The sequence below is a fragment of the Oncorhynchus mykiss genome, chromosome 1, assembly GCF_057628025.1.
Source record: "Oncorhynchus mykiss isolate SJ-2025 chromosome 1, ASM5762802v1, whole genome shotgun sequence".
Taxonomy (NCBI): Eukaryota; Metazoa; Chordata; class Actinopteri; order Salmoniformes; family Salmonidae; genus Oncorhynchus; species Oncorhynchus mykiss.
This window is the reverse complement of record NC_143022.1, coordinates 26,357,819-26,377,759: the sequence shown is the minus strand read 5'-3', so window position 1 is coordinate 26,377,759 and position 19,941 is coordinate 26,357,819. Positions and strand designations below refer to the sequence as shown.

General features: G+C 42.7%; 1 protein-coding gene across 1 annotated transcript in view; it reads left to right on the top strand.

The window, feature by feature from the left end:
- Positions 1 to 19,877, top strand: part of cmip (c-Maf inducing protein) — a 42,034-nt gene extending 22,157 nt beyond the window's left edge. Inside the window, exons 3-21 of the mRNA XM_036974229.2 lie at positions 69 to 119; positions 703 to 864; positions 1,291 to 1,332; positions 2,080 to 2,142; positions 2,932 to 3,012; positions 3,173 to 3,276; positions 3,509 to 3,613; positions 4,093 to 4,494; positions 8,255 to 8,320; positions 10,673 to 10,699; positions 10,820 to 10,868; positions 10,956 to 11,063; positions 11,157 to 11,273; positions 11,388 to 11,528; positions 11,904 to 11,951; positions 12,170 to 12,316; positions 14,118 to 14,223; positions 14,734 to 14,804; positions 14,904 to 19,877. Coding sequence (XP_036830124.1) covers positions 69 to 119; positions 703 to 864; positions 1,291 to 1,332; positions 2,080 to 2,142; positions 2,932 to 3,012; positions 3,173 to 3,276; positions 3,509 to 3,613; positions 4,093 to 4,494; positions 8,255 to 8,320; positions 10,673 to 10,699; positions 10,820 to 10,868; positions 10,956 to 11,063; positions 11,157 to 11,273; positions 11,388 to 11,528; positions 11,904 to 11,951; positions 12,170 to 12,316; positions 14,118 to 14,223; positions 14,734 to 14,804; positions 14,904 to 14,957 — 1,944 coding nt within the window. The 3' untranslated portion in view covers positions 14,958 to 19,877. The remainder of the gene's footprint in view (positions 1 to 68; positions 120 to 702; positions 865 to 1,290; positions 1,333 to 2,079; positions 2,143 to 2,931; positions 3,013 to 3,172; positions 3,277 to 3,508; positions 3,614 to 4,092; positions 4,495 to 8,254; positions 8,321 to 10,672; positions 10,700 to 10,819; positions 10,869 to 10,955; positions 11,064 to 11,156; positions 11,274 to 11,387; positions 11,529 to 11,903; positions 11,952 to 12,169; positions 12,317 to 14,117; positions 14,224 to 14,733; positions 14,805 to 14,903) is intronic.
- The last annotated feature ends 64 nt before the right edge of the window (positions 19,878 to 19,941 follow it).

Below are 19,941 nucleotides of genomic sequence, written 5' to 3'. Positions count from 1 at the left end.
CTCTTCATGTAACATGACGTGCATGTGTGCTTTCGATCTGTTACCTGATGGTCTGTGTGCCCTAACAGGCAGCCAACAGCTATCTGCGGGACCAGTGGTTTCATTCCCTGCAGTGGAAGGTAGGATTACTATGATGAAGTATTCATTGGTTTGTGTTCATGGGGGTTCAACAAGACTCACAGTACTTTGCACAGAGATTTTGTTTGTAGGCTACACGGAGAGCTGCATGGACAGGGCACGTGGGAAGGGGTCCCACTGGAGGTCGGGGGCTCCCCAAATAGCATGTGATAGGAAAATGTGTAGAATTAAAGGAAATGTGCTTTACAATTCCAAAATGTTCTTGTAACTTCAAGGCAAAATGTGTAGAATAGCAGGAAACTTGCCTTAAAACTGAAACATTTTCTCTTGGCCTTATGACAAAATGTGTAGAATAGCATTATAAAACTGCACAAATGTTTTGAAAGTTACTTTTATTTAAATATTATTAAATCAAATAATTTTTTTCTTATTTGGGGCACCCTCGGAGGTCGATGCCCATGGGCCTCAGATGCATTCGTCCTGTAATGCATGCATTTCCCTCATGTATCTTTGCATTGGTTTGCCTATAAAGCCTATAAAGCAACATATTGTGTCCCAAAGGCTTGAAGCCTATTGTAGTTAATCTGTATGTGGTTATGTGTGTGCCTCCTATTTTCTAACCAGAAAAAAATCTATAAGTACCGTAAGGTTCTGAACAACCCGAGTCGCTGGGAGGTGGTTCTGAAGGAGATCAGATCACTGGTGGACATGGCCTTGACCTCTCCCCTGCAGGACGAGTCCATTCACCAGGCCCCGCTGCAAATCATCTCCACCCTGCTGGCCGAGGTATGCCCATCTGCTGGCCTCGCACACACGCACGCCCGCAGTCATCTCACACACACACACACACACACACACACACACACACACACACTACAATACACCCCCCCCCCCACACTACAATACACACACCACAACTACAATACCCCCCCCCCCCACACTACAATACACACACTACAACACCCCCCCCCCCCCCCCCCACACTACAATACACACACCACAACTACAATACCCCCCCCCCCCACACTACAATACACACACTACAATACACACACCTGCTGCTGGGAGCTCAGCTCAAAACACACAGATGCCTGCTGTTTGGCAGAGTCAGAACTGTTCGTCAGTTTGGGAGTGGCTCTATTCAATTTGTTTGTCTGCTCTCGCTCTCTGATCATACCTGTCCCACTTCTGTTGTGCCCTCTGCCTCCCCAGAACACCAACCTCAGCTCTCAGGACCATGAGAACATCATTGTGGTGAGTTTAAAGGGGAATGGAAGCACTAGCTTCTAGAACGCCAGCTTCCTGTAATTGTAAATTGCCATGCTTTCTTTGTTCATATTATTACGCCAGTGACTGGACAGAAACAATTTTGTAGTTTAGCAATGGTGAAGTTTAGTGAAAGTGACCTGTTCGACAGGTAAAACCTGGTCAAACTGCTGAGACTGCACATTTTTTTGCCTATTATTGCAGCTCAGAAGGCGTGTCGAGCAGGTTAGCAATATGCCCCTGGATAGCAGCTTTGATGATGGACAGCTATTCCGTAGCAGCGGCACCCACTGGTGTTCGTGTGGATGCTAGTCAGATTATGCCCACTTACTATTGTTACAGTGTAATGGTGTATTCATCTGGATGTGTTTGTGTCCATACCCCTATGGACCCTGGCCACTTGAATCATAGGATGATTGCATTATTAAACTGTTGCAGCACACGAGGTACAGTTAAATCTACACTTGTTGCATACGAACAGCTGCTCACCTTATTTACCTGTCTTGAGGCGAATTGAGAGCTAAGATAATACAGCCCTAGAGGATAATAGGGACAGCTGTGTACTTTTAAGTTGACTTCTGCAGTAACTCTTGGGAATTATACTAGGATAGCAGAGTTTATTGGCCCATGACAGGTTGCTGGCAAAGGGCCATTGTAAATACAAGATAGCATGGCTGGGGAAATTGTGAAGTTGTATTGATCAGTCCTGTCTCTGGTATCTCTGTGTGTCCCTAGGCCATCGCTCCTCTCCTGGAAAAGAACCACCCTCCACCAGACCTGTGTGAGTTCTTCTGCAAGGTAAAGATGGGGCCCAAACATTTCACCTCAACCTGTTGTCAAAATCATAACTGTCTAGGTACTTAGTTATTGCTAGTAGTAATCTCACTATTCAGCTTGAAATGCCTCCACCCGCCCCAAACAATTGCTAGCTTTTCGGGGGCGTAGCTGGCTGAAGGGCCCTACACCCTATGCAAACAGAGCGACGGAGCGTAGTTTGCATGAAGTGTGTAGAGGCCTTTAGGCATTGTCAAGAGGGCGGTCTTGTGTGTTTTTGCGAGACAGAGGATCCGAGATCTAGGCCCGGTAGGACTTGAGGAATCAAACACACTGATGTCCCTCACCCTAGGGCCATTGTTGGAGCAGAGGATTTCAACTCTTTACAACCATGGCTATCATTAACAGCACAGTTAGTTTTTCCGGGCCTAGTTAATAGAACATTTAGATGGCTGAGATGGAAACGGCGTTTCGGTACAATTTTATAAATGCCGTTAGTTTGATATGGTGTGATCTTTTTATGCCAGTAAAATCAATTACGTGAGAAATGGCGGTCGAAACGCCTTTATGTGCAAATATTGATATAATAACCATCATATCGAAGTAAAATTGGAGTCACGCGATGACATGGAGTGTGTGGTCCTCCCAGTACGACTTGGGAAACCATGCAGTTTATTAGGTTATAGATTCAAACTTATGGTGGGAAAATGTGCATATTTTGTTTATGCGGATTTTAGAATATTGACATGAAAATCTGTCGCAAATTGGATGGACATCTAGCTACTGTTAAATGGTGTTTGTGTGTTTGTGCAGCACTGTCGGGAGCGTCCGCGGTCGATGGTTGTGATTGAAGTGTTCACCCCTGTGGTCCAGAGAATCCTCAAACACAACATGGTGAGCTGAGTTTTCCATCTTATTTCCTGTCAAGGGTCACGCTCAGTTTGTTTATGTCTGTTTTCTTCTGTGGTCATATATTGGAGTGAGAAAAGCTCACTATACTGCCTCTTGTCCTCTCTATCCCCATGTTTATCTCTCTGCCTCCTCTCTCTGTCAGGACTTTGGGAAATGCCCCAGACTGCGTCTCTTCACTCAAGAGTACATCTTAGCTTTAAATGAGCTCAACGCTGGGATGGAGGTCGTGAAGAAATTCATTCACAGGTGAGTCAGTGACAACATGTTTTTAGGACTGGAATTTTCTCCACCAACCCAAAACTCAGGACCTAGATATATCAACAGCACCCCCTTGTTTATTTTGTGTTTTCTCCACCAACCCAAAACTCAGGACCTAGATATATCAACAGCACCCCCTTGTTTATTTTGTGTTTTCTCCACGTTCGATGGAGGGTGTTTAGGGTATTGAATGCTAATTGTGTGTGTGGCTGTGTTTCAGCATGCATGGTCCCTCCGGGCAATGCCCTCACCCCCGCGTCCTGCCCAACCTGGTGGCAGTGTGCCTGGCTGCCATCTACTCCTGCTACGAGGAGTTAATCAACAGGTGAGTGATGTACTGTTACTGTAGTGTTCTGTAGAACCACCACACAGACTAGACTCAATGGCCAAATAAACCTCACAGGTTAGCATAGGCTATTCTCCTCTCCTTTAAACATTTTAAATGAGATGTTGACTTGAGTAATGAGTCATCTAATTGGTTATCATAACATCATCACCCTGAGCCACTGGGTCCTCAGCCCCCGTGAGAGGACATTTGCTACATTTCCGTGACATTGTCACCCCAGAGAATCATCGCTCGGTTACATGGCTCTCCTCACTCTCCCTCTAAGTACACAGGGGTTGTAACAGAGACATACAACCCCAACAGAATGACATACATTCTTACTATGGGCCTCAATGTTGTAGTCTTGAAATTATTATTTAATGTGTGATACTGTGACTTTCTCCATTCCTCTCTTACACAATATTTTCCCCTCTCCATCAATATCTCTCTCTCCTCTTGCCCACTCTCTTGCTGTCTAGCCGGGACAACTCCCCAAGTCTGAAGGAGATCAGGAACGGCTGCCAGCAACAGAATGAGCGTAAACCCCCCCTGCCCCTCCGCCTGCTGCGCCCAGAGCCCCCCACACCTCCACCAACGTCCCTGCTGCCCCTCTCCCCTCCCCCCTCAGCTCCCCTCTCCCCTTCTCCCACACTGCCCCTCTCTCCCCCGCCCTCCATCGTCAACTCCAGTGAGATCCTGGTGGAGTTGGAACGCAACAACAACACTGCCAACGCCAGGCGGAAGGGCCCAGCGGGAAGCGACAGTGAGCCCAACCTGATCGACTGTTTGCTGGTCAGCCCCGCACTCAACGCCCTGTCAATCCAGCTGCCTGCCCAGGCCGACCGCGTGTTGGGCTGCTTCGCACTCATCCTCAAAATGCTGTGAGTTACCACTACTGTTACTTAGGGCTGTGACGATACCAGTATCGCAATACTTTTTTCCTTGGAAAAAATGAAAACACAAAGCAGAACAAACTATTTGGTCCTTTAAAAACCTGCTGTATGTAAAATATTGTGCTATAGCTTTGAAAATAAATATATGTGACTCTTTCCAACATCAGGGCTGTTTTTCTAAAGAAGTTAAATCTGCTTCATGTTTTGTTTCCTTGCCTGATATTAACGAGTATCGTCTCGGCCCTGTAATGCCTCTCCCTTACTGCCTGCCTTACTATGTCTGTGTGTGTCTAAGGGGGCTTTCACACCAAGTTTGTTTTAAGCAGGGTTTTTTTCTTACTCTGGTACTTTTACCCACTACATTCGGTTTGTTTGGACAGAACACAATCTACACTCGGGTGACAACACACTGTGGTTTGTTCAAATAGGGTGGTCTCGGTCTCATTCCATTCATACTGTGGTGCAGTTCGCTGCAGGTGAAAACGCAGTCTGGTCGAAACACAGGAAAATAATCAGAGGTGCGCAGTATTATCGGTTGTTTGACTGCAAGCATTTGATTAAATGCATGCAATATTGTAACTTGATATCTCTGAAATGTTTTGTGTGTAGCGGTGTGCATTTATGAGCGCATCTGACGCAGAGTCATGTCTTCTTTGTTGGCTGCATGTCACAGTTTCCTCACACATGCGGAAGTAATATGAAGGTTGGGGCCAATGTTCCCTCTAAGCTGTGCGTTGGGCATGCAGCTCCCCCAGGACTGCCACGCAGAAGTATCAGACCACGCAGAGAAGTGCGAGATTGAACTTCTCATCTTTCTAGTTTTCCCCTTTAGTTAACACTATCAACGTTTCCCTTTGTGTGACTTGTGATCGAATCAACTCAATATTAGACACTTTCAATGTAACATATCGAAACAAAACAAACTAAGCAAAATATTTTCTTGTCGGCAGAGTGCATTGGAGTAGGATTCTATTGCATTGACAGGCACTAATCAGGCCTATACTCTACACGGACTGGTGCACCATAACCAATCAGAGCTGCAGTATACCTATAAGCAGATAGACCATTGCCATATATGGATCTGTGCCATTCACTTTGAACTGGACTGTGTTTACAGCATGACTGGTGGCGAGTAGATGCACTTGTTTTGAGATCAAAGCAAGAGCTGCATGTAGCCAGGTGTGTACATTTCTTCATATTCTTTCCTAGTAAGTTAATTATTAGCCCAGTTATGGCTAATTTCTAGCAATGGGGAAGTGATTGCTTCCTACAAGAGCACAAAACATGTACATTACTAGATATCTTTGAAAAGCGAGTCAGGTAAAGAGCATTTTTTTCTGTCTGAAAGGGGCAGTGTTGTATTTTGAGACAGGCTTAAATAAGCTAAGTAGCCAGTAGGCAGAGAGTAGCATAATGTGTCTGTTATAATTTTATGGGAATAATTAATTACATTTTGTAAACTGGTTTCTTGCATCAAACAACACAACATTTTCAGTCACCTCATTTGTCTGAAGGACAAGTGGATTAACAGGTTCCCTACATGTTTTTTTCAGAAGTCTCATTGAATGTAGTCTTACGTTGAACACCACACATTGGCTGCTACTGGAGGCTAAATGGTAGAACAGCTATTTCCATGTTAAAATGTTATGGGATGCATTTTCTCCATTGTCTTTTATGGTAGGCCAGTCTGATAGGCCTACAGTGCCTTCGGGAAATATTCAGACCCCTTGACTTTTTACACATTTTGTTACGTTACAGCCTTATTCTAAATGGATAAAAAAAATACAATCCTCAGCAATCTACACACAATAACCCATAATAACCTGCTTTCAATTTGTCTTTAGAATTTTTTGCAAATGTATTAAATATAAAAGACAGAAATACCTTATTTACATAAGTATTCAAACCTTTTGCTATAGGACTCGAAATGTAGCTCTGATGCATCCTGTTTCCATTGATCATCCTTGAGCTGTTTTTACAACTTGATTGGAGTCCACCTGTGATAAATTAAATTGATTGGACATGATTTGGAAAGGCACACTCCTGTCTATATAAAGTCCCACAGTTGACAGTGCATGTCGAAGCAGAAACCAAGCCATGAGGTCGAAGGAATTGTCCATAGAGCTCCGAGACAGGATTTTGTCGAAGCACAGATCTGGAGAAGGGTACCAAAGCATTGAAGGTCCGCAGGAACACAGTGGCCTCCATCATTCTTAAATAGAAGAAGTTTTGAACCAGACTCTTCCTAGAGCTCTCCGCCCGGCCAAACTGAGCATTTGGGGGAGAAGGGCCTTGGTCAGGGAGGTGACCAAGAACCCGATGGTGACTCTGACAGAGCTCCTCTGGGAGAACCTTCCAGAAGGCACTTAAGACTTGCAGACCATTTTCCTGCAATTGTACACATTTCTCCAAGGAGCCAAGACATTTTTGCCGTTTTAAAGCTGATTTCCTACAACTCTATGTAGAGTCCCTTTAGAAAGTATTCATACCCCTTGACTTACTCTACATTTTGTGTTACAGCTATTGTGTGCCGCCCTATGGGACTACCAATCACGGCCGGTTGTGATACAGCCTGGATTCGAACCAGGGTGTCTGTAGTGACGTCTCTAGCACTGAGATGTAGTGCCTTAGACCACTGCGCCACTCGGGAGCCCAAAAAAACATGGAATGAGTGGCTGTGTCCAAACTTTTGACTGGTATTGTAGGCCCATTATCTTCCCTACATACTTTATCTCTTTTAGTCTTTTAAATTGACACTGAAAGCATTTTTCGATCCCGATTAATGTATTTAATTAATATACATGTATACAGTTTATTACAGAAACACATATCAGACACAAACAAAACACACAGCAAATGCATCCAACCAATTTGTAGAGTAACAAACTTGACGTAGTCATTGAGTGCTATGAATATGGGACCAAATACATAACTTTTTAATACTTTAATACGCAAGTGAATTTGTCCCAATAATTTTTCTCCCCTAATATGGGTGTACAATAAGTGCTGTAATTTCTTAACAATTCACCCGATATGGATGGAAATACGCTCAAATTAAAGCTGACAGTCTGCAATTTACCGTTATAGTCATTGTTTGATTCCAAATTCAAAGTTAAGTATAGAGCCAAAAAAAGAGAAGGCTTCACTGTCCCAATAATTATGGAGGGCACTGTATATATAAATATATATTTTTTTTTCTTCTCTATTTTTCTCTATTTTTCACTGTTATGAGCGAGCATATGTGGCCCAAAGAAAATGCATAGGCCCTGCCCGTCCAAGGATTTCAATGTCAGAAAAATCCCTGCAAACAAAATTTTGTGAAAAATCCCTAAGTGTAAACAAGAATGAATATGTGGTGCTATCTGTGTGGGCTGTGCTGAGCAGCTGGACACAGCTGCTGACTCTGTCCTACTGGGGAATAATTAAAAAGGAGGGAGTGCTGCTTAGTGTGTCTCTCTGAATGGATGGATGACAAGGATGTGACCGCTGTCGAGCAAGATGTTATATTATGTGTGTGGGAATAGGGGGAATGAACTAAATAGTGTGTCTGTAACAATGACACTGTTACTTAACAGACATGAATCTGATCCTCGTACCATTTGAATTAATGGATTTTTTGGCATCATGGGACTATACTCAGGTTACCTCTTGTGATTCCCTTGGTGACCAGCCCTTTGCTCTCATTCTGTGTACCCCTTTCTGTTGTGTACCTCTTTCTATCATTCACTTTCTCTCTCCAACCACTCAGGTCTGACTACGATGACTGGAGACCAGCCCTGGCCAGTCTGCTGCAGCCCATCCCCTTCCCCAAAGAGTAAGTATACTGCCCTTAAAGCATTAGACCTCTCACTAAATTCTTCAGTCATACAGAAGCTATACTTAAATCCAAACTGGTTCTCTAGCAGATTAATAAGAATTGCTGACCCTGTGTTCAACCATGGCCTTTTTCCCTTCATTCAGATTACAACCATTCACTTTCAGTTATTTGAAAAGGAAATCATCTCCACAATATCGCTATTTTTAAAACAAGAAAGTTGGTTGCAATTTCAGTTTAACCAGAAAAGACAGAACAAATATTACGGTTAAACTCAAATATACTAATTGATCAAATGAAAAGTATAATCTTTGTAAATGATGTCATAATTATGACTGGTGGAGTTGTATCACACATGCAGCTAGCAAAATAATATGTACATGTCTGCTCTTTCCAAAATTACAACCAACTAATTGCAGCATTACTGCAAACATCGAAGAGGCAAGTGGAAGTAGGAGAAAGTAAGGAACTTGTCTGTTGGCCCAGCATTAAAGACCAACATTGGTTGAAGAAAATTGTAATGAATAAAAAAGTATACCAGTTTAATTTAAGGACCCAAAAATTGACAGCTGTGCCATACAGATGCCAAAATAGTTGGGAAGAGATTTTCGATGCACCGACTCCATTGCACATGGTTTATGAACTGATACCCAGTTTAATTTAAATTATTATACAGAATTCTTGCAACTAATATAACGTTATATACACTACATGGCTAAAAGTATGACACCAGCTCATTGAATATCTCATACCAAAATCATTGGCATTAATACGGAGTTGGTCCCCCCTTTGCTGCTATAACAGCCTCCACTCTTCTGGAAAGGCTTTCCACGAGATGTTGGAACGTTGATGCGGGGACTTGCTTCGGTTCAGACACAAGCATTAGTGAGGTCGGCGCTGATATTGGCCGATTAGGTCTGGTTCGCAGTATGCGTCACCATTCATCCCAAAGGTGTTTGTTAAGGTCAGCGATATCGATATGGCCCATGCTCTCCGCTGGTTCCAATAAGATAGGCTACTGTTTGCTTAATTGGGAGTTGATCATTTTGATAACTGGAAACAGATTTAGTATTTTCTTTGTTTTCTCATTTCATTAATAGCCATTCCTTTCTAAGCTGTTTTTCCTACGATTGTATTTTTAAATATTGTGATTTGCTTAGGCCTATTTAACTGTTTTCCACTGACCACTGCAATACAACAATCAGTTATCTGGTAGGCTCCTTTTAAAACATGCTAATGATCTTCTTTGGTGTAGTATTTTTCATTTGTATTTTTATGTATATGCACAAGTCATTTTATATAGCCATTTTTGAAACTTTCGGTGAAGCTTAACTTCCCCAAGCCTATTGGATATGCCGCCTATGTTGACATCAATGTGAAAGTAACTGGTGAATAAAACAGCTGGCCGTGAGACTTACAAGGCCTAGTTCAAATGCCGACATTAAATTCAGAGCCAACGGCGCACTGCCTTAACGGCAGACCGGCAAAGCAAACTGTCTGACACAGTTTCTGCTTTCTACTTTCTTAGTGAGAGAAAAGCATATAGGCTGGCAGCTTCTCAGAGCGACACTCCGCATGGTCCTAAAGGCAGCTGCACAATACCCTTAACTGTCGTTGCATTTTACTTGTGATTGGAAGTATTTTAGTCAACTTTTTTTGTCAACAATTTTTATAGCCTACTTTTTTTTTAATGGCCATTTTTGGTCTTGAGATAGGGTATGGCGATTGCCCCTGAATTGTACAACAAAACTTATTTAGATAAAAAATTATACACAGTATATATTGTGAATCGCCCGTAAGTTCGCCCTCACCCACGGCTGGGACTGTGGGTGAGGGCCTCTCTCTGAGGTGTAGGATCCTGGGATTGGTGTTGACGTGGGTGTGCTGCTGAGGGGCCCTGCTGGGGGATGGGATGGGCTCTGGGCTTGCTGCTGTAATTGGTTCCTCAGCTCTGGCCCTCATTACCAGTCACCTAAAGAGGACTGTTGTTGTCACAGCCGGGAGACTCACCTGCTGCTCACCTGCGCACCAGAGCCTAATCTTAAGCATTCAGGCGTCGTTAGAAAGGGCAAAACACTCCGACACAACTCCCAGAATGAATGAGTCAGACAGAACCCCCACACACACCCTAAGAGCTTCACATGGACTTGTATTTGTGTGTTTTGAAGATACGTTCAAACCAACAACAAAAACGGTCTGTATTTCCTATGCAATCCAGCTGCTATCTGTTCAATACCTTACTGCATGTTTGAGTGTAAACATGGTAGAAGTGTTTAAATCTGTTATTTTCCATTTCATCATGATTAGTGTATTACATGTTTTAATGATTATTCTTACCTCTCTCCTCTTTAGGGCCCTTGCACACGCCAAATTCACAAAGTAAGTATCTACAGCCATGACGTTTATTGAACAAATGTTACATTCAGTTGAACCTACATCCAGATGAATCTGTAAGGAAAGCTTGAGGATTGTGCCTGACCTGTCTGTTTGTTTGAACAGAGAGCTGAAATATGTTATTCAGAGGTTTGCAGAAGACCCCAGACAGGAAGTGAGTGTGGCTCTATTATTCACTGTTTCACACTTGTTCTGTGCTAGGTTGGGGTGTGTGGTACTCATGGTTGTGTGCTTGTTGCAGGTCCACTCCTGTCTGCTCAGTGTGCGCTCTGGAAAGGACGGTTGGTTCCAGCTCTACAGTCCAGGGGGTGTGGCCTGTGATGATGATGGGGAGCTCTTTGCCAGCATGGTGAGTGTTTGGTGTTCTTACCCTAATAATCCTAACCCTCATGCCACCTTCTGTTCTAATTGGCTGGACTTGACCTTTGATTCTCTCCTCCAGGTCCACATCCTTATGGGTTCCTGCTACAAAACGAAGAAGTTCCTCCTGTCCCTGGCTGAAAACAAGCTTGGACCCTGCATGCTCCTGGCTCTGCGTGGGAACCAAACCATGGTTGAGGTGTGTGTGTGCACCCGTAGCACAGAGCTGACCGGTTTTTATTAGTGTGTGAGTGTGTGGCAGAGAGGTATAAGTGTACAGGAAGCAGAAGTGACCCAAGTGTGTGTGTTTCAGATCCTGTGTCTGATGCTGGAGTACAACATCATGGAGAACAAGGACACCCAGCTGCAGATTATCTCCACCCTGGAGAGCACTCCGGTGGGCCTTCACATGTACGAGCAGCTGTGTGACAGGCAGAGGGAGCTCAAAGAGCTGGTGAGTTACTACTGTAAACCAACAAAGGCGCAAACACCACACGCTAAACCTCGCACCGCGTTCACAATTATTCTGCAATGTTTCCACAAAATAAACTAGATATCTGGTTCATCAGAGGACAGCTGTGGTATCTGCTCGGTTAAAACTGTTACTACTCTACACCGTCGACACAGCTAGAGATATCTATTCATTCTTCTGTGTTACCTAATCTTTCTCTGTTGTTACTTCATGGAAATATTAACCCTTTATCTCATTTAAAAGCCCTCATATATTTCATCGGTGGCACATTGTTCACAGACACCACCTGCTGTCTGAATGAGGAACTGCAATGCCTGCTGTAATCAGTCAACGTTTCTGTTTCCCTTTCTCCCTCAGCAAAGAAAAGGAGGCCCAACCCGACTTACTCTGCCCTCCAAGTCTACGGTGAGATTGGCTTTTATTATGCTACTCCCATTCCCTTAAAGGTTCTTTGTTTTTCTTTCATATGAACATATGATTAACTAAATGTTCAAATGTGGTAGGATTTGGTTTCCTTTTTTCTACATGTCTCTCCCAGACCCTCCGTCTCAATTAAACTCAAACAGCTTTATTATGTCTCTCGCTGCCTCTGTGTCCGACCATGTCTTTCTGTCTCTCTGTAGGATGCAGACCTTGCAAGGCTACTGAGCTCTGGCTCCTTTGGGAACCTGGAGAACCTGAGTCTTGCCTTTACCAATGTCACCAGTGCCTGTGCTGAACAGCTCATCAAGCTGCCCTCTCTCAAACAGCTCAACCTGTGGTCCACCCAGGTCAGAACACACACTCACAATCGCAAGTATTCACACACACGTACATTGAACAAAAATATAAACTGCAACAACAATTTCAAAGATTTTACTGTGTTGCAGTTCATACAAGGAAATCAATCAATTGAAATAAATTCATTAGACCCTAATCTATGGATGTCACATGACTGGGAATACAGATAATGCATCTGTTGGTCACAGATACCTTTAAAAAAAATAGTAGGGGTGTGGATCAGAAAACCAGTCAGTATCTGGTGTGACCACCATTTGCCTTATACAGTGCGACACATCTCCATCTCCCCAGTAGAATATTGTCCCACTCCTCTTCAATAGCTGTGCAAAGTTGCTGTATATTGGTGGGAACTGGAACACGCTGTCGCACACTTCGATCCAGACCATCCCTAACATGCTCAATGGGTGATATGTCTGGTGATATGCAGGCCATGGAAGAACTGGGTCATTTTCAGCTTCCAGGAATTGTGTACAGATCCTTGTGACATGGGGCCGTGCATTATCATGCTGAAACATAAGGTGATGGTAGGCGGATGAATGTCACGACAATCAGGTCCTGTCATGGTATCTATGCATTCAAATTGCCATCAATAAAATGCAATTGTGTTTGTTGTCTGTAGCTTGTGCCTGCCCATACCATAACCCCACCGCCACCATGGGGCACTATGTTGACATCAGCAAACTGCTAACCCACATGACGCCATACATGCCCGGTACAGTTAAAACCGGGATTCATCCGTTAAGAGCACACTTGTCCAGCGTGCCAGTGACCATCGAATGTGAGTATTTGCTCACTGAAGTCGGTTACGATGTCGAACTGCAGTCAGTGAGGACGGCAAACACTCAGATGAGCTTCCCTGGGATGGTTTCTGACAGTTTGTGCAGAAATTCTTTGGTTGTGCAAATCCACAGTTTCATCAGCTGTCTGGGTGGCTGGTCTCAGACGATCCCTCAGGTAAAGAAGCCGGATGTGGATGTCCTGGGCTGGCGTGGTCACACACACGGTCTGCAGTTATGAGGCCAGTTGGACGTGCTGCTAAATTCTCTAAAACAACGTTGGAGGGGGCTTATGGTACAGAAATAAACATTCAATTATCTGGCAAAAGCTCTGGTGGACATTCCTGCAGTCAGCATGCCAATTGGACGCTCCCTCAACTTGAGACGTCTGTGGCATTGTGGCATTGTATGTGTAAGTATAGTGGAGTGGCCTTTTATTGTCACCAGTACAAGGTGCACCTTTGTAATGATCATCCTGTTAAATCAGCTTCTTGATAAGCCACACCTGTCAGGTGGATGGATTATCTTGGCAAATGAGAAATGCTCACTAACAGGGATGTAAACACATTTGTGTTTTTTTAAATAATATTTTTGTGCATATCTTATTTCAGCTCATGGAACATGGAACCAACACTTTACATGTTGCGTTTATATTTTTGTTCAGTTTATATTTAACATTTTAGCCATTTAGTAGACGCTCTTATCCAGAGCGACTTTCAGGAGCAATTAGGATTGTGTGCCTTGCTCAAGGACACATCGGCAGATTGTTCACCTTGTCTGCTCAGGGATTCGAACCAGCGACCTTTCGGTTACTGGCCCAACGCTCTAACCGCTAGGCTACCTGCCACCCTACACACGCACACTAGTATATATATATATACACACACACACACACACACACACACACACACACACACACACACACACACACACACACACACACTTGTTATTTGAATTGGATAAGTAATACTGTGCATGACTTTGAAAGACATTATTCCTGTTGTCTTTCCTTCAGTTTGGAGATACAGGATTGCGGTTGCTGTCTGAACACTTGGCGTGTCTGCAGGTGTTGAATCTGTGTGAAACACCCGTGACCGACGCCGGCCTGCTGTCCCTCAGCTGTAAGAACTTGTCTCAATCATTTAACTATAGACTTCTCGCATACCATATACTTCTGGCCTGCCACACAACCTCGTGCATTCAGTATAGATCAGGCTTCCCACACAATATCCTAACTCTATATACACTGAGTGCACAAAACATTAGGAACACTAACTCTTTCCATGACATAAACTGACCAGGTGAAAGCTATGATCCCTTATTGAGGTCTACTGCTAAATTCTTGAGACAATTGAGACATGGATTGCGTATGTGTGCCATTCAGAGGGTGAATGGTCAAAAAACAAAAGGTGCCTTTGAACGAGGTATGGTAGTAGGTGCCAGGCACACCGTTTTTTTTTGTCTAGAACTGTTATACTGCTGGGTTTTTCACGCTTAACAGTTTCCCATGTGTATCAAGAATGGTCCACCACCCAAAGGACATATACCCAACTTAACACAACTGTGGGAATCATAAGCTGTTCCTAATATTTTGTAGACTCAGTGTCTGAACGGTGACTTATTTCTTCCAGCCATGAAGAGCCTGTGCAGTTTGAACATGAACAGCACCAAGCTCACAGCAGACACATATGATGACTTAAAGGTCAGATGAACCTTCATTCCCTCTCTGACAAGAACATATTAGTATATCAACAAATATCACATTTGTTTTGGTCTCTTATCTTCTTTCTGTCCCTGTCAGGCAAAACTCCCCAATCTGAAGGAGGTGGACGTCCGCTACACCGAGGCCTGGTGAACACATCCTGTATGACATCACTAGAACACCAACTCCCACATCATCCAAACATCATCGGAACACAGAGCCTCTCTTACATCAACAATAAGAGGATCCTTTCCCATCTCTAGATGAGGACGCTTTTATCTGGAGATGACATCAAAACGCCACGACCTCTCTAGTAACATGTCCATGGAAAATTACTATCTTTCTAGTGACATCATCAAAATACAAGGACCTGTTCTTTCTTGTGAAATCAACATACAAGGACCTCCTTTTTAGTGACATCATCAAAATGCAAGGACCCACTTTCTTGTGACATAAGGGACCCTCTCTTGCTCTCATTCTCTCTCATGTGTTGTTGCTCACTCAGTCCCTGTCCACATCCTATTTGCCCTCAATAGACTCGTCATAGATTTCCTCTGTGTTGTGTCATATGTACACAGAACAAAGTTAACAAATGGTGGATCTTGCCCCTTTCCCCCCTCTCCCTCTCCTGCTCTCTCTAAGGACCTTTGAGTTTAAATTACCTCTCTTCCCTCCATTTACTGGGAGCTATTCTACCCTTGTCTGATGAAGGCTGGATAACCAGGTCACATTCCAGTACATTTCTTTGATATTGCCTCTAGTCAATCCAAATGTAGCTTTAAAAGACTATTCAACTGTCATTTTGGTCTTGTTGTTTTGTTTGGGTTCTTTCAGGTTAAGAGTCGGGCCTTTCCAGTCCTTCATTAGGAATGAGGTGCTACCTCAAAAAAATAAAAGTTGCAAGACTGTGCCTAATGCCTTGTATAACACGTTCACTCTCAATCAATTTTTATCAACTTGAATGAACGTATTTTTCCAGATATCTCTGCTTTCACATATTGTTTATATATATATATATCTATATCACACACACACACACACACACACACACACACACACACACACACACACACACACAGTACCAGGCAAAAGTTTGGACTCACCTACTCTTTCAAGACTTTTTCTTTATTTTTACTATTGTCTACATTGTAGAGTAATAGTGAAGACGTAAAAATTATGAAATAACACACATGGAATCATGTAGTAACCAAAACATTTTTTTTTTTTTTGATTTCTTCAAAGTAGCCACCCTTTGTGCAAAGCTGTCATCAAGGCAATCTTGGCACTCTCTCAACCAGCTTCACCTGGAATTATTTTCCAACATTCTTGAAGGAATTCCCACATATACTGAGCATTTGTTGGCTGCTTTTCGTTCACTCTGCAGTCCAACTCATCCTAAACCATATCAATTGGGTTCTGGCCGGGTGATTGTGGAGGCCAGGTCATCTGATGCAGCACTGCCATCCCTCTCCTTCTTGGTCAAATAGCCCTTACACAGCCTGGAGGTGAGTTGCGTCGTTCTCCTGTTGTAAAACAAATTATAGTCCCACTAACTGCAAACCAGATGGGGTGGGGTATCTCTGAAGAATGCTGTGGTAGCCATGCTGGTTAAGTGTGCCTTGAATTCTAAATAAATCACTGACAGTGTCACCAGCAAAGCACCACCGCACCTCCTCCACCATGCATCATGGTGGGAACCACACGTGCGGAGATCATCTGTTCACCTACTCTGCGTCTCACAAAGACAAGGCGGTTGCAACCACAAATCTCAAAATTGGACTCATCAGACCAAGGGACAGATTTCCACCGGTCTAATGTCCGTTGCTCGTGTTTCTTGGCCCAAGCAAGTGTCTTCTTATTGGTGTCCTTTAGTAGTGGTTTCTTTGTAGCAATTTGACCACGAAGGCCTGATTCACGCAGTCTCCTCTGAACAGTTGATGTTGAGATGTGTCTGTTATTTGAACTCTGATGCATTTATTTGGGCTGCAATTTCTGTGGTTGGTAACTAATTAATTTGTCCTCTGCAGCTGAGGTAACTCTGGGTCTTCCTTTCCTGTGGCGGTCCTCATGAGAGCCAGTTTCATCATAGCGCTTGATGGTTTTTGCGACTGCTCTTGAAGAAACGTTCAAAGTTCTTGAAATTCTCCGTATTGACTGACCTTCATGTCTTAAAGTAATGATGGACTGTTGTTTCTCTTTGCTGACTTGCCATAATATGGACTTGGTCTATCTTCTGTATACCACCCCTACCTTGTCACAACACAACTGATTGGCTCAAACGCATTAAGAAGGAAAGAAATTCCACAAATGAACTTTTTAACAAGGCACACCTGTTAATTGAAATGCATTCCAGGTGACAACCTCATGAAGTTGGTTGAGAGAATGCCAAGCGTGTGCAAAGCTGTCAAGGTAAATGGTGGATACTTTCAAGAATCTAAAAAATATTTTGATTTGTTTAACACTTTTTTGGTTACTACATGATTCCATATGTGTTATTTCATAGTTTTGATGTCTTCACTATTATTCTACAATGTAGAAAATAGTAAAAATAAAGAAAAACCTTTGAATGAGTAGGTGTGTCAACTTCTGACTGGTACTGTGTGTGTGTATGTATGTATGTTGTATTTATATATATATATTCCCTGTTGACATTTTAAAAGCAGACATTTCAGGAGCTCTGCTCTGCGGTTGCAACATCCATTAAAAGGAAAACATGTTTGTACATAACTCCTATATTTAATAGAATGGTTGTGCAGTAGGTGGTCTGAGACTGCCTTGTATTTATGATTTCTCTCTTCATATCCCATTTTTCTGCCTCCCCTAATTTTGTCATATACCTTTTTTTCACTTTCTAGGCAATTTATCCATAATCCATGTTGTTGCTTCAACAGAGGCCCCATGTGCACCTTGCATCAACCTCTCAATGTTGCCTTTTTGGCATGATGGGGCATGTTTTTATAGAGATTAATATTAGACACTTTTTGCTAGTGGATGTAGATATACAGGCCATGGTCATCCTTAATGGGATAGGAATATTTTGTCATTGTCAGGAGTGAAGAGGCTCTGTAGAGGCAACAGCATGGTGTGTAGATGACCCTGATAAAAAAAGGGGCACATTAACTGCCCAAAGTGTCTAGACTAAGATTTTAATTCACAATTGTTTGCCATACTGTACTTCAAAAAAGAAACTATTGCATCAAACATCAGTACTGTCTGAAACGTGACATAACGGTTGATTCTAATGTGCTAATCATTCATTCACAGAACCACATTTCTCTCTACTCCCCATCAAGCATGGAGAGAGGACACTGTTTGGAGCATCCTCACCCAGGAAAGTAGTACATGTATCTCGGTTAAAATGTTTTGCATTCAATCTTTATTTGAAACCCTAAGAACACTTTCTGTTTACATGGGCATACTGTGGACAAGTCCACTTTTTTAAACCACCTGTTTTGAATTGATTTGCCATATTGTTACCAAGGAATGTTATTTCAGCATTCAGGTATGTGACTTTGCCCACACAAACAGCAGAACAGTGTTGTCCTCTGTGTCACTTCTCTTCTGCTGTAGGTGGCTTTGATCAATCTGTCCCTTCTCTGTGCCCTTTCAGGGTCTTACACAATCAGATCGTTCTTTTGACTGCCCTACTCTGGTCCCATCCACTTCTTGTTTTTTCAGAATTCTCTAGAATTCTGTTCAGTTTTGGCAGAACTTAAATAACACAGAGTTGGACACCGTCCAATAAGAGTTCAATGCTATGTTTATTTTGAGTGCCATTACGGTTACTGGCACTACATTTCATCTGGCTTAGGACCTCATGCTGTCACTTCCTGTATAATGTGTGTGTGTGTGTGTGTGTGTATATATACACACACACACACACACACACATACGTGTATATAATTTTCTGTCTCCCGTGTATATAATTTTCTGTCTCCCTCCCCTCTGTGCTTCTTAGTCTCCCTGTTAGGGAGGCTGTCATTGCCTTCATCTTAAGGACATGTGCGTGTGGTCATTAACTTTTTATTTTCACACAAAGTGCACTGTAATCTGTCGTGTTTTCATGGTTAGTATCTTTTTAATGATTTGTTTGTCAACTGTTTATTTGATTTGATCACGTTATCAGTTTATTTGTCTGGCATTGTTTTTGGGCATGTACATTTTGCATCAGCTGATGTTTTTTTATTTTGTAACTTTATTTGAAAGATTTGAATATGAAAAGGGTCAGATCACTAGCTCTGAAGTCGACCTACACCCTTTGTCCATGGGTTACCACAATGTTCTGATCGAAGCGCAATGATAAGCAGTACATGTCATAAACCAGCGATTTAATCACCTTGGTGTGTGATTACAGACCTTTGTATTGCTGGACACATTAGCTCGTGCACAAAATACTGTGTAATGATATGAACATAGTATGTATGCCAGTGAGTGTACTGGTTACTGTACCGGTTGTACACTGGTGACATACTGTGTGTAATGATATGAACATAGTATGTAAGTGGGAACCTGACCTGAGGATTTCTTTTGTAGCCCTGATGTTCCTCTAGTTTTTAACATTCAAATGTATATCTGCAGCTGGCTAAAGAGGGAGACGTAGAGGTTGGAATGTGGAGGGTTTTAGTACTGTAGAGGAAATTGTGACAAAAACCAATTAATTTGTTATATCACTTTCCTGTGGAGCTCACTGTGCTTTGCTTTGGTTTGTGTCTCCTCTAACTCTCTCTTCTCTCCTCATTCCTCTCTTTTCAGAGGTCATATTACAACCTGTACTCATTTTTCTGAATTTGTAAAGATTTCTATAATTTGAATTGTGACCGCGGCTTGAGTCTTAATGTGGTTGACAGCGGGGCGCCTGCTGCTGTAGCACCCCTGCTAACGCAGTGATGGACATAAACTAGATTTATGTTCCCCTCATTTCCTCTCATCTGCGTTATCTGCTTCTACAGCTGGGTTACTACTGCTCTGTGGCTGTTGTAATAAAAAAAAAAACAATACCTTCTACGGGAAAATAAAATACTATGATGTGAAATCATTTAAATCAAAATAAACTGTCTGTGAATATGTTTCAAATGGGAGTGCTGCATAGTTATTTATAGGTTCTGTGTACATTTCACTGTTTTCAAATGCCGTAGTT